This window comes from Crocuta crocuta, unplaced genomic scaffold, assembly GCF_008692635.1.
Source record: "Crocuta crocuta isolate KB4526 unplaced genomic scaffold, BGI_CrCroc_1.0 scaffold17, whole genome shotgun sequence".
Classification (NCBI taxonomy): domain Eukaryota; kingdom Metazoa; phylum Chordata; class Mammalia; order Carnivora; family Hyaenidae; genus Crocuta; species Crocuta crocuta.
Window position 1 is genome coordinate 8,032,443 of NW_027532041.1, and position 12,631 is coordinate 8,045,073.

The 12,631-nt window shown below is 34.9% G+C and overlaps 1 protein-coding gene across 2 annotated transcripts in view; it reads right to left on the minus strand.

Moving 5' to 3' along the window:
- Positions 1-12,631, minus strand: part of PDE1A (phosphodiesterase 1A) — a 186,169-nt gene that overhangs the window by 65,888 nt on the left and 107,650 nt on the right. For both annotated transcript variants that reach the window (XM_077776329.1, XM_077776330.1), the window contains 3 exons: positions 6,779-6,845; positions 3,643-3,759; positions 2,636-2,776 (listed from right to left, as the gene is read on the minus strand). In XM_077776329.1, the coding sequence (XP_077632455.1) occupies positions 2,636-2,776; positions 3,643-3,759; positions 6,779-6,845 (325 nt within the window). The remainder of the gene's footprint in view (positions 1-2,635; positions 2,777-3,642; positions 3,760-6,778; positions 6,846-12,631) is intronic.

Consider the following 12,631-nt stretch of genomic DNA (forward strand, 5'->3'; position numbering starts at 1 on the left):
TTTACACTGATAGTGAATATAAAATGCACGTAAGCAGAAACATATTTTTAAATGATGAAATTTTGGTTACCTCCCAGCCTAAAATGGCATATATCTTCTCACTGCATGTAATAATTAAAGTAGATATTTTATTAGACTGAATGCTTTACTTTTCTATTCTATTAAGTTCTGAAAAACCTGAATCACTTCAGTTTCCATTTCAGAGTACCACTTATGTATGACGTTTTTGAGTTAACTTTTTCAAAGCCACAGAACTCAGGAAAGAGGAAATGCCACACTTGAAAGCCATCTGGTTATCAGATTCAAGACCGAGGCCTTAAAGAGGAAACTGAAAGCAACTCTAACCAGGAAGAGAATGAAGCAACTTTTTCAAATAGAACAGCATTTGCAGCTGTCAGAAGGAAGAGAGTTCAAGAAACAGCTGTGACAATGAAGTCTTATTAAAACCAAAGGAACTTTAAAAGAATTTGTGTGTGTGTGTGTGTGTGTGCCTGCACATGTAAGAAACAGTTATAAAGAAGGTTACATATACTTCTTTCTAAAAGTTTGTAATATTTTAAAGCTCTATCTTTGAATGCTTGATTTTCTACTTATTATTGTTAACTTCTACTCCCTCCCTTCCCATGTCAATTCAGACTCCTGGAAATAAAAGTGAGTAAACTTCAACCCAGGACCAAGCAAGTCCAGCTATAGCTGAATTTGATCTCAGCCAATGGGCACATTTATACCTTAAGTCTGTGATGTCCATACCGATACCTTACAATAGGAAAACACAAGGTATCAGGTTGATAACACAAATAAGTTCAGCCTTCTATAAGGTCACGAGAATGTCATGCTACTGTATCAGTTAAAGTTTTTGAGATTTCTGCCTCCCCCAAATAGGACTTAAATCCTATATATTACTTTGCAATTTTATTGTAGAGTGCATATCTCTCTTAAATTGTTGGTAATATTCCAAGAAAATCCTTTATGAAAAGCCCAGCTAAAGGGTTTCTGGGTGGTTCAATTGATTAAGTATCCAACTCATTATCTTGGTTCAGGTCATAGCTCACCATTTGTAAGTCTGAGCCCCACATCAGGCTCTGCACTGACAGAGTCTCTTTCTCTCTCTGCCCTTCCTTCCCCCTTGCTCAATAAATAATAAACAAACAAATACTTAAAAAAATTAAAAAGCCCAGCTGAGCTTCAACCATTAGCCATTATCAACTGCCAGCCATGTGAGTGAGCCACCAGGGATGTCTTTGCTAGTGATGTCCTCATGTTTTCAGCCATACTTGCTAGCTGATTGTAAGCCCATGAGAGACCTCAAGTGAGAACCTGCTAGTTGGGACCCTTCTAACTACAGACACTTGAGAGATATTCATAAATTGTTTTAAGCCATTAAGTTTTGGAGTAGTTTGTTTTGGAGCAACATATAATTGAAACATGGCTTACGAGTGGGATCTGAGCCCAAGGCATTGATAGATCTGTGACATTTTGGAGGAAAAGAAAGATGAAGAAGAGTAGTAGGCAATTTCTTCAGTCATCATGTGAGACACTACTGGATGAATCATAACAAGTGGATGGTATATATAGTAAACAACATGTTATAGTTTCTTAGGGAAAAATTATTATGAGAATTTCCTGTATATAATAAAGTTTCCTCTATATATATATAATAAAGTATAATAATAATCATGTAACTTATAAGTTTTCAAAATCTTTAACACAACATACTGTGGCCCTAGGGACTTTGCTTGGGACCAGGTTAGGAATAGTCCCTGGTATGGAAAGATGAGGTATTGAGGATCTTTTGGGCCCCAAAGAGTATTAGTTACATAGATCTGAGTGCCAATGACCCAAAAGAACAGGTGTGACTTCTGAAATCAAAATAGGTAGGCAATGCATATTATGGGGTTTGGTGGAACATTCGACTTACATGCACTTAACGGCACTGCTTTAGCATAGGCTGACACATAAGGAATCAAGAAGGTTCTCAGGGACTATATTTGAACCCATGTCAGTGTGGAATTTTTAGAAGAGTTACTCCTTCCTTTTCATTTTCTGACAGTTACCCTAAACTCTTAGACATTTCAGAAATATCAGGCAGTGCCAGAGTTCCTAACATGTAGTCACCATTGTCCCAGGATTGCACTGCTGAATCATTTATTTCCTTATTCACTGAATCATTCAGATGCAAAGAAGAGCAAGGAGAATTTGGAAAAATTCACATAAATAATTTTCAAAACCCCTATTAGGGTTTCATTGTAATTAGCAATGCAAGTAAAAGAGAAAAAGCCACTGAAGTCAGCTTGGGAGAACATGATAATATGACGGAAGAGCACTGTAATTAGCTTTTATCTAGGTTACATTTTGGTTGATTCCTACAGGAAAACAATGTACAAACAAAATGTTCTAGAGTCTAAATTTTAGGAAATTTGCAGTATATTTACATTTGCCTCTGGGTTTCTTTTTTTCACTGAGTTAAATATTTTTTTTTTGGATAATATATATTATGAATAATTCATTAGCCATCAAAAATCCAAAAGATTATTACTTATAATACTTCTTTGGGTATTAGAGGGACAATGGCAATATAGAGAAAAGGAACTTGATGTTCCAAACTAACAAACTTCAGTTAGGAAAACTTTCTTACCATGATACCTGTATGAAGCATTATGTAATGCACAGTTTGAGTGACATCAGCTGCATGAACCAAATTGTGATAAGGATTTTTGTACTTGCTGTAACCAACTTCTAAAGCTTCTGCAAAGCAAATTAGGCAAGAAACAGGAATCTGCAAAAAATAATAATTATGATTGTATTTTGATGAAAATAGTAGCATTAAGTCAACATAAGCACTACAATGTTTGGGATGGGACACGATTGTGAGTCAGATGTGGGCAGGAGTCTTTTTTGAAGTTAAATGTAGGTTGTTCTGAAAAACGATTTCATTAACCTGTTAGCTTTCAACCATAAGATTATGACCCCATGTGTTTAACTAAGATAGAGGAATTAACAATATCACCCATACTGTGGTCTTTAAATGTTTATATCTTCCAGAGTCAAGACAGATGGCTAGTTCTTAAAAGGTAAAATTTCCAGTTACAATTGGTGAAGTCTGTTTTTTCTATCTGTAGTACAAAGGACTAAAATAAATGACCTCCCGGTACCCTCTAACTCTAAAAATGCCATGATTCCATTGGAAATGTTGAAGGGTACAAGTTGCAGAATGCTCAGAAATCTGGATCAAATCTGCTGCTTAAATGGCTCTAAATGAAGTTAATTAGAAGCCCTTTCAGCTCAGTTTAAGAAAAGCTGCCAATAAATATCCATTCTGTGTTTGTGGAACACAAAGAGGATCTTTAAAAAAAAAAAAAAAAACATAGCTCACAATCTCTACATGACTATTCTGGGAGTAATTCAGGGGGATGATGGTATCTTGTTGGATTGAGGCTACAATGGCCTCATGACATCCGTGTGGATGTATGTCAGTGAGTCATGGAAAATGGCTATATCATGTGGTGAACTCATCCCCTAGTTCTGTGACCTGCCAATTAGAAACATTATAAATGCACTGATTAATGATTCAGTGTTCTGCTTTTTCATTCTTATTCAGATAACTAATTCTAAGAGCATTTCACTTTGTCCCATGTTTCTGACCTTGAAACGATTGATAAGATCATATCTGGTAAACAGTTCATAAATCATAAACTTCAGGCTGTGCTCTCCACTTGCTTCATTTAAGGCAAATACATCAAAAGACCATTTATCAACATCCTGTAAAAAAGCATAAATACTTTAAATGGCAGTATTATATAGTTCTATTTCTCTCTATGAAAAGATCAAGCATTGTAGATTCAGAAGGTCACATTTTGATTTAGAACATCCGATTATATTTCACAGTGTCTGATATGACAGGGCCACTTAGTATCCATGGGTTCACAAAAGTGAGGCCATAATGCATAATGTAGTGTTAAGATCTTTTCCTTAATTCTTTAATCCCAAGGTTAATACTAACCTTATCCTCGGTCTCTTCAAATTCACCATAAATCACTTTCCAAGAGTTGGCTTCATTTTAAGGTAGAATTATGGGTTATGTGGTGATGTCAACGGAGGGATAGGGAGAAAGTAGCTCCAACTTTTCTTTCCTATCCACCACCTTCTACATGACTTGAAATTACACCATAAGAGTTAGTACTTTGGTTTAAAGCTTTGATAAAGCTTTGCCTTATCCTTTAAGATGCAAACACCGTAGAAAGGTGGAGTATATACTACCTTATTACTCATTGTAACCTTGACTAATTCATTTACACTCTCCTCCAAGTACAGATGGAAAGGAAAAGGAAGTGGACATGAAGGAAGAGGAGATTAATAGCAGCATTTCAGGAGATTCTCTAGGGAAGTGCTCAGGCTTATAAGGAAACACATACATACCCTTGGAAAAAAACACTGACAGTTGGAGAGAAAGCCAAACTGTTACAGCTATCTCCTGATGTTTGCTTTAGGTAATTCCAGGATGAATACTTGCAGAGGTGTTCACAAAATGGACTTGTAACAAGTGATATTAAGTCCTATATACTAAGGAGGTTTTAATGTAAAGTTGGAGCTCCAGTATTAAACAAATCGCTGAAATTTTAAAAACTTAAAGAAATGCAAGTCAGCTCTGATGATTATTGGAAACTATTGGCAAACTGTAGGTTTACATACACACAACAGGTTTAGTATTGAATAGTAAGTGGGCAAACTTAAAGCTATGTATTAATTTTGAATTTGGGCTGGCATTGCTTAGAACTTCGTTTATTTAACACATTTTCACAGAGGCCAATTATCTGAAACTAAACTGAGAATCTGATAAAAAGTATTCAAACAGTCTCTTTTAAAAATACTGCCTTTAAAATAGTAATAACAGCTTTCAATGGAATTTTTAATCACTTGAAAACATCAATGAAATATATTTTTTTATTTGCTTGTATGCTTTTGTTAAATTCTTGCATTTGGCCCTGATTTGGTCCCCAACACTTGCTTTATCTGTTTGTATATTTAGAATCTCTAAAAGTTGTCTTAAAAGGCATTTTGCCATCAGTAAAGCTCAAATGAGGCCAACAAATCTTTTATCAAATTCCAAAGCTAACACAGAAGAATTAGCTCAGATTGTTAGGAGACTGCTATTTATAGTTCCTGCTAGGGGTTTCCCACTGAGTAAAAGGTTAGTTCTCTACTTTGGGGGATTTTTATCAACAATGATGATTTACATTTATAAACTACTGCAGATGCTTGATTAAGAACAAACAAGACAAGAAGGTATCTCAGGAAATAAGAACTCTTTAACTAAAAATATTCTGGTGCTGTTTCCTTCCTCAACCTGTCAGTTTATATGTTTTTTCCATACTGCATTTTAAAATGTTTACTTTCTCTCATATTAAAACATTGTGTTGGTTTCTAGGTAAAGGTTATTAAAATAAGAAAAATAAAAATAAGTTAACATTCTTGCCCACAGTTGAGGAAATAAAAATCTCACAAGATTCAAGAAGTAATTAATATCCTACAGGGTGACATTTCAATTATATACTTCTTTATGATAGTACTAGAAACACAAACACAGGAGCCCCTGGGTGGCTCAGTCAGTTAAGCAGCTGACTTCAACTCAGGTCCATGATCTCATGGTTTGTGAGTTCAAGACCCATGTTCGGCTCTGTGAGTTCAAGACCCACACTGGGCTCTGTGCTGCCAGTTCAGAGTCTGGAGCTTGCTTCAGATTCTGTGTCTCCCTCGCTCTCTGTCTCTCTCCCACTCATGCTCTGTCTCTATCTCTCAGAAATTAATAAACATTAAAAAAAGAAAATTAAACATAAAAAAGTACCCAAGAAAAACTACCTTTTTAAGTTAATAAGATTAAACGCTAATAGGGAACAGAGAGAAAAACAGATGCAAAGGGTATGCTTAAAAAGAAATTAACAAAAGAAAACAATATAAATTTAAACTAGAATAAGAGTTTAATAAAGCAGAAATAAAGCAACTCAGGATATTCTGTTGCCAGTGTCTTTTAAAGTCTTGAGTGATACAGGAAAGCACATGAAACTATTAGAGGGGACAAAGTTGAATGTCTCTACCGGAATTCAACATTAGAAAGAAATATGGGATATTGAATAATAGGCCTACAAACTGCCTCTAGAAATACGAACAGTGCTCACATGGGCACACACAGTGGAGACAAGTGAATCCAAAACTTTTACCGCCTTAAAGTTTTGACTCCGGTTATTTCTAACATATTTAATACTGCAAATGGGCCTCAACCACAGGAAAAGCAGAGATGAGAGAGACAAATTTCTTTTGTTTTCTTTCTTAATTTTATATTTTTTTTATTTACTCAAATCTAAAATTCCAAACAAATTTCTTTCATACAAGTTTTGTCCTGGAACATTGTTTTTTTAAAGCATGCAACTTTTCCATAATATATACACAACAAAATATGTATATTCTGACAAGTCTTGGTGCCATCTCAAAACTGAATTCAAGATCTGCCTAAATAAAGCATGAAGAAGAAGAAGAAAAAGGCACATATGTGTGTGCACACATGCGCATATGCGTTGATGGCTTGTTGGTGTCAATCAATCCTCATTTAAGTCTACAATGAGTCATGATTCAGAACACATGGCATGTTGAAAGTGGTTAAAATACTTTTAATAGGCAAACATATAAGCTGTAGTAAAGACCTATTCTGATGTTCTCCCAGACATTTTAAGAAGATTGGAAAAATGACTATTTGAAAAAATTAAAATAATTGAAATCATTTCACCTTTAATGTTATTATGACAGCTTCTGGATATACCAAACCAACCATGTGATAGGACTTTCTGTACATCCTGAAAGAGAAAATAAATGTATATATAAAGCTCATTTACTCAGAGTTTTCAACTATTTTTTGAAGATGAGGGAAAAAATTACTTTTGACTTTTTCAACTTTCATTTTTAGTTACAGGCTCACGTTGTGATAATGATGATAACTATGGTCACCATTTATTGGGCAGCTACAATGTGGCATATGTTCAAATGAATTTGTCTATGTACAACCACTCTACAAAGTCAACATGACTGACATCTTTGCCCTAACTTCATCTTATTAAAAGAGACTGTCCTTTGTTTATGCAACAGAGCTTTCCGGCATGTCACTGTCTCAATGATGGAAGAGTATTCTTGTTTTGTGTTGATTTATGTGCCAAAATTTTCAGTCTAGCTGAAATGTCATTAAAAATATTGCCTTTACAGATTCTGTTCTTCTTTGTTTTTTAAAAAATGGAAATGATAAGAGACTATACATAGGATCATCAGAATTTACATAGCTTTTTTTATTTTTAAGTTAAGAATATTAGGGCAGACCATATTGACAAAAATTGCTTAAGCTTGTTCAAATTGTCACTTAATAAAATTTAATAAAAATTATACAGAAAGTTATTTCCATTTTGATCATATCAATAAAATATTTTTATTAATCAGTAATTTGTTGGATTTTTTTCCCATCTTCTGATGGGCAACCAAAATGACATAAACCAAATATGTGAAACTCCTCCACTGGTTCATGTGAGAATAGGATCAGTGTGATACCCCAATGGTAGAAATAACAATAGGCTTTGATTCAGAACTAGAAGATACATGGTTCATTCACAAAGTCCTGAGAAGAAAGAATTTAACTATTAATCATGTTCTTTTTTATATTATTAGTCCATAGGAAAGCTGCATTTCTAGACTATGTTGTAACTTCTCCCAAAATTCCTGAATAAAATAATAATTTAATAATTATATCATTAGTTAAATGAGGGAGGTCAGCATAAGAATAGTCATTTGGAAGTTTTTCACCTTTCATGAAACCACTATAGAAGATGCTAACATTTTAGATTCAATAACCCTATATTAAAAATCCATAAGATGTATTAGTTTCTATGTAAAACCTATCTTTTCATAAAATAATAAATGCTAAAAATTCATGTTTCCCTTTTTAATCTTGACTTCTTCGACACTCAGAATTAAAATACTGCATTTGCATACATCTCTAGCCTAGGTTTTCTTGCTAAAGCATTGTCCCACTTTATTACAGAGACATTATTACTTTATTTCTATACTTTCATTTTATGTTTAATTTAAATGACTCTAAATGATATCTGAATGTGGGTAATTGGTTATAATAAAAAATTATCCTTATTCTCTATCTCTATTGGAAGATATCAGAGCAGTTTATTAGTAGAAATACTTATGTTAATTACTCTATTGAGATAGGCACAATTACTCTAGTCTTGCAGGGCACGGGAACTAGTAATTACACTATAACAAACCCAGAAAATAATTATTGTCAATAATGATATTTAGTTGTTTTGTGTTTTTGAGACATGAGTCTTTTCTATTTGTCTAGTCATTATTACTAATAAATGGAGGTACAGAGGAAATAGAAGGGTAATGGACAAGGAAAAGAAGGTCAATATAATAATCAGAAGAAAAATCACATAACTTTCAATTGGTGTGACTTCAGGGCACAGAGGCAGTAGGCTGTACTGAGGAGAAGACATACTTTCAATCACAGACTAGCTGCTTACTATCTATGTGACCTTTGGAAAGCTATTTAATGTCAGTCATGTGTAAAACAAGGATAATTATAAGCTTTTTGTGAAGAGTAAATGATATAAATGCTGAGCATAATATAGTAAGTACTGAACACTAGAAAGCCATTATTATTATTAATGTCACTGTTCTCACTATTCTGCAGCCAGTGCTGTTGGCTGCAATTCTTAGGTTCTTCAGGGCTCCCTGGGCTCTGTGGGAACTCTGCGCTGTTTCCTTAGACCTGGATTAGGCTGAGAAATGAGTATCAGGGTGCATTTTCCTTACATGGAATGGAAAGAGACAAAGCAGATTATCTTTCTGAGGAGAGAGAGAAACTTTCCCATTATCTATTTCCAATCTTATAATTGGGAGTAAAATATTAGGACGAAAAATTAGGATAATTGGAAGGAGAATCAGTGTGGAACAAACCTTAATACAATTGCTTCACACTTGAGTAAATAGCTGATATATTAGAAGTTGCTGAAAAAGAACAATGAGTTTCCTGGGCTCCTGCAGATGGTCAAAGTCCAACTGGAAATATGGTGGATTCTTCTAGGAAGTTTTTACTACAATTGCAAAATGTAATTCAAAAACTAAAAAAAACCCAAAAACCAAAAAAACCCCAAAAGATCCTCCTCAGAAAATTTTATGTCAGACACTGTGTTAGGTAAGAGACCAGTGGCAAACAAGAAAAATATAGCTGCTGCTTTCACAGAGCTTACTGAGCAGTGAAAAGGGACAATAAATAAAAACATATGATTACAGGGGTGCCTGAGTGGCTCAGTCAGTTAAGCATCAGACTCTTGATTGAGGTTCAGGTCATGATCTCATGGTCATGAGGTTGAGCCCTGAGCAGGACTCAGTGGAGAGTGTGGAGCCTGCTTGGGTTTTCTTTCTCTCCCTCTCTTTCTGCCATCCCCTGCTCATTCTCTCTCTCCCTCTCCCTCTCAAAATAAATAAATAAACTTTATATGTATATAATTTACCATATATATGCTATATATGTATGTATATATATAGCATATATATGGTATATATGTATGTATGTATGTATATATATGGTAAACTGCTGGTTAGGGTAGAGAAAGTGAAGAAAAGTATATAGAGTGCTTAGGAAAGGCCTCTGAAAAGAGATAAAGGGCCAGGCAGGGGAAAGGGTGTGGAAAATCATTTTTGGTAAAGGGAATAACAGGACAATTGTCCTCAAGGGAAGAAAGAGTTAGGGATCTTCATGGGGTTGAAATCAGAGCAGGACAGATATTCAGTGAAAAATAAAGGTAGCATTTGATGAGATGAGAAGGCAAAAGGAGGCCTAACGCTGCAAATCCATGATACAGAAGTTGCTTTTAATACCAAGTGCAGGGGCGCCTGGGTGGCTCAGTTGGTTAAGCATCCGTCTTCCACTCAGGTCACGATCTCACAGCTTGTGGGTTTGAGCCCCATGCCGGGCTCTGTGCTCTCAGCTAGCTCAGAGCCTGGATCCTGCTTTGGATTCTTTGTCTCCCTCATTCTCTGACCCTCTCCTGCTCATTTTCTCTCTCTCTCTCTCTCTCTCTCTCTCAGAAATAAATAAAACATTAAAAAAATTTTAATACCAAGTGAAGTGGAAAACCAATCTATGGCTTTAAGCTTAAGAGTGACAGAGACTAATTTATATATTTAGAATTGACTTGTTTGGAGAGGACACTTTCAGAAGAGGGAGGCCCAATTGGAAAGCTACTGTCCCATATCTGATGGCAGGTAACAGAGATGGAGATTGGGGTTGCAGGAGTGGAGATGCAAAAGCCAGTAGATTAGGGGTACTTTTGGGTGGGCGAATGGCCAGGACCTGCTGAGGCACTGAGTCTTGGGAGGCGAGACTTGACAGGATGCTCAGGAAGGCTTTCTAACTTTCAAAATGGAAGACAATTATCTTTGAAAATTGAAGAGAAGCACGTGCCATTATTTCTATGCATCTACTAAAGGGGCTATAAGAGTCATAAAAGAGATTTTATTTCCATGTGTTTGTAGCATATTGATTTTTTCCAGGCTGCATGCTATTTTAGTTGTTTTAAGTACGTTTTTTATCTCTATAGTCTACTAAATAAAATATTTTATTAGCATATGGAAAAATGATTATGTAGGATATCAATATATTTTGCAGAAATCTTAATCTTTTATTGGGTGGGAATAGAAATTTGTTTCCACAGTTTCTCTCATTTTTAGTTTGCCAAGTTCTATAATATTTTCTTTAAAAAGATCAAATATATTTTCTTTTAGCAAATCACACATACTGTCTTTTATCTGTGATTCTCTCACTGACTTTCTAAACTACTATTGAGAGGTTAATATTGATTTGATATTTATGAAAATCAATAACCGTCACACACTTTCCTAAGTTTTTTTGGGGGGAGGGGGATAGATATTCCTTCTCTCCAGCCCTGCCTTTCTGTTTCAGACTTTTGGTCCCACCAGGCAGAGTTGAGACCAGTTATGCATCGGATGAGGGGGTGTAGGTATCTCCACACCAATCAAACAGCTTATATAAAGATTCTTTTATCAAAGCCAATTAGATATGGTTAATAAAAACTGAAACTAATTTAAATAATCACTGACCGGTTGTTATTGTGGATAATATAGGCACAAGCCAAGATACTTCAAGCTTTATGTGCTATAGTTATATTTTCCAGTGGCATCAAATAGTTCTTGCAATGCATTCTCGTTTACATTTTTAGAGACCCAAATGGTGTTTCTTATTGTTCCTTTAACAGAGGAAAATTAAAGTTTATAATGTTCATTAAAACTAATAACTAGAGATGCCAGAAGATGAAAAATGATGTGGTCTCTCTTTAAGTACACTGACCAAAAAAATTCTCTGTTCCTCAATTTTATTAGTTTCAAAAATGTTTCATCATTTTATATATAACTTAATTGTTTTTAATCTAAGATTTCTAAAAACTAATTTCAAAATTGTCAGATATAATATGTTTATTTCAAGTCTTTAATTTTAATTTTGGAACACCTTGTTTCCTAGACAGAAAAAAAAAGACTGTATTTTTTTAAGTTTATTTATTTTGAAAGAGAGAGAGAGAGAGACCTAGTGGAGGAGGGGCAGAGAGAGAGGGGGACTGAGGATCTGAAGCTGTGGGCTGGAGCCCACAAACTGTGAGATCATGAGCTGAAGTCAGACACTTAATGGACTGAGTCACCCAGGGGCCCCAAGACTGTATTCTTAAGGGCTAAATTAATATAAACTTAGGCCACATTAATATGTAGTTTGCGGGGCTTCTGGGTGGCATGTGGTGGTTAAGCATCAAACTCTGGTTTCTGCTAAGGTCATGATCTCATGAGCTCGTGAATTCAATCAGAACCCACCCTCAAACTCCACCATGGGGCACTGGCAGTATGGAGCCTACTTGGGATTCTCTCTCTCTCTCTCTCTCTCTCACTTTGCCCCTTTCCTGTTCATGCTCTCTTTCTCTCCCTCAAAATAAATAAACTAAAAAACAAACAACAATAACAACAATAAAACCATGTATTTCACATAAGAACTACAGCCATTTAATTTGGTGCTTCTAGGAGCCACCAACTATTCCTTACTTTGGTGACAGAAATGTTAAAAAAAAACTCTTCAAAAGCTCATGGGAGCTTTCCTCCCATTATGGAAACAGGATGGTCTTTTTGCTTTGATACAGAGAAAGGCCTGTTTGATTTTAGTATGTAGTACAGAACTCATTTTTCTGAAGTGTTATATTTTACAGGTAAAATTAGTTATGTAACATATGAATGTGTTATAATTTCTTAAACAGTTACTCACAAAGATTTATTTGAGGGCACTGGTCAGTCAAAAGTCTTTGCTTTTAGTATTTATGTCATTTTAAAAGAAATGAAAATAATAAACCCAGGATAAAACATTTTTGTAAGAGGCAAGTTCATAATAAAGCTCTAAATTTGTTCATTCTATGTACACTTATAATCGAAGTTTTCCTCAAGAAGCAAAAAGTCAACTCCCATAACTTTGATATGGTAAGTATATCTCTTGCTTTCCAAATTTTATTATCTTGAGATACCAACGATT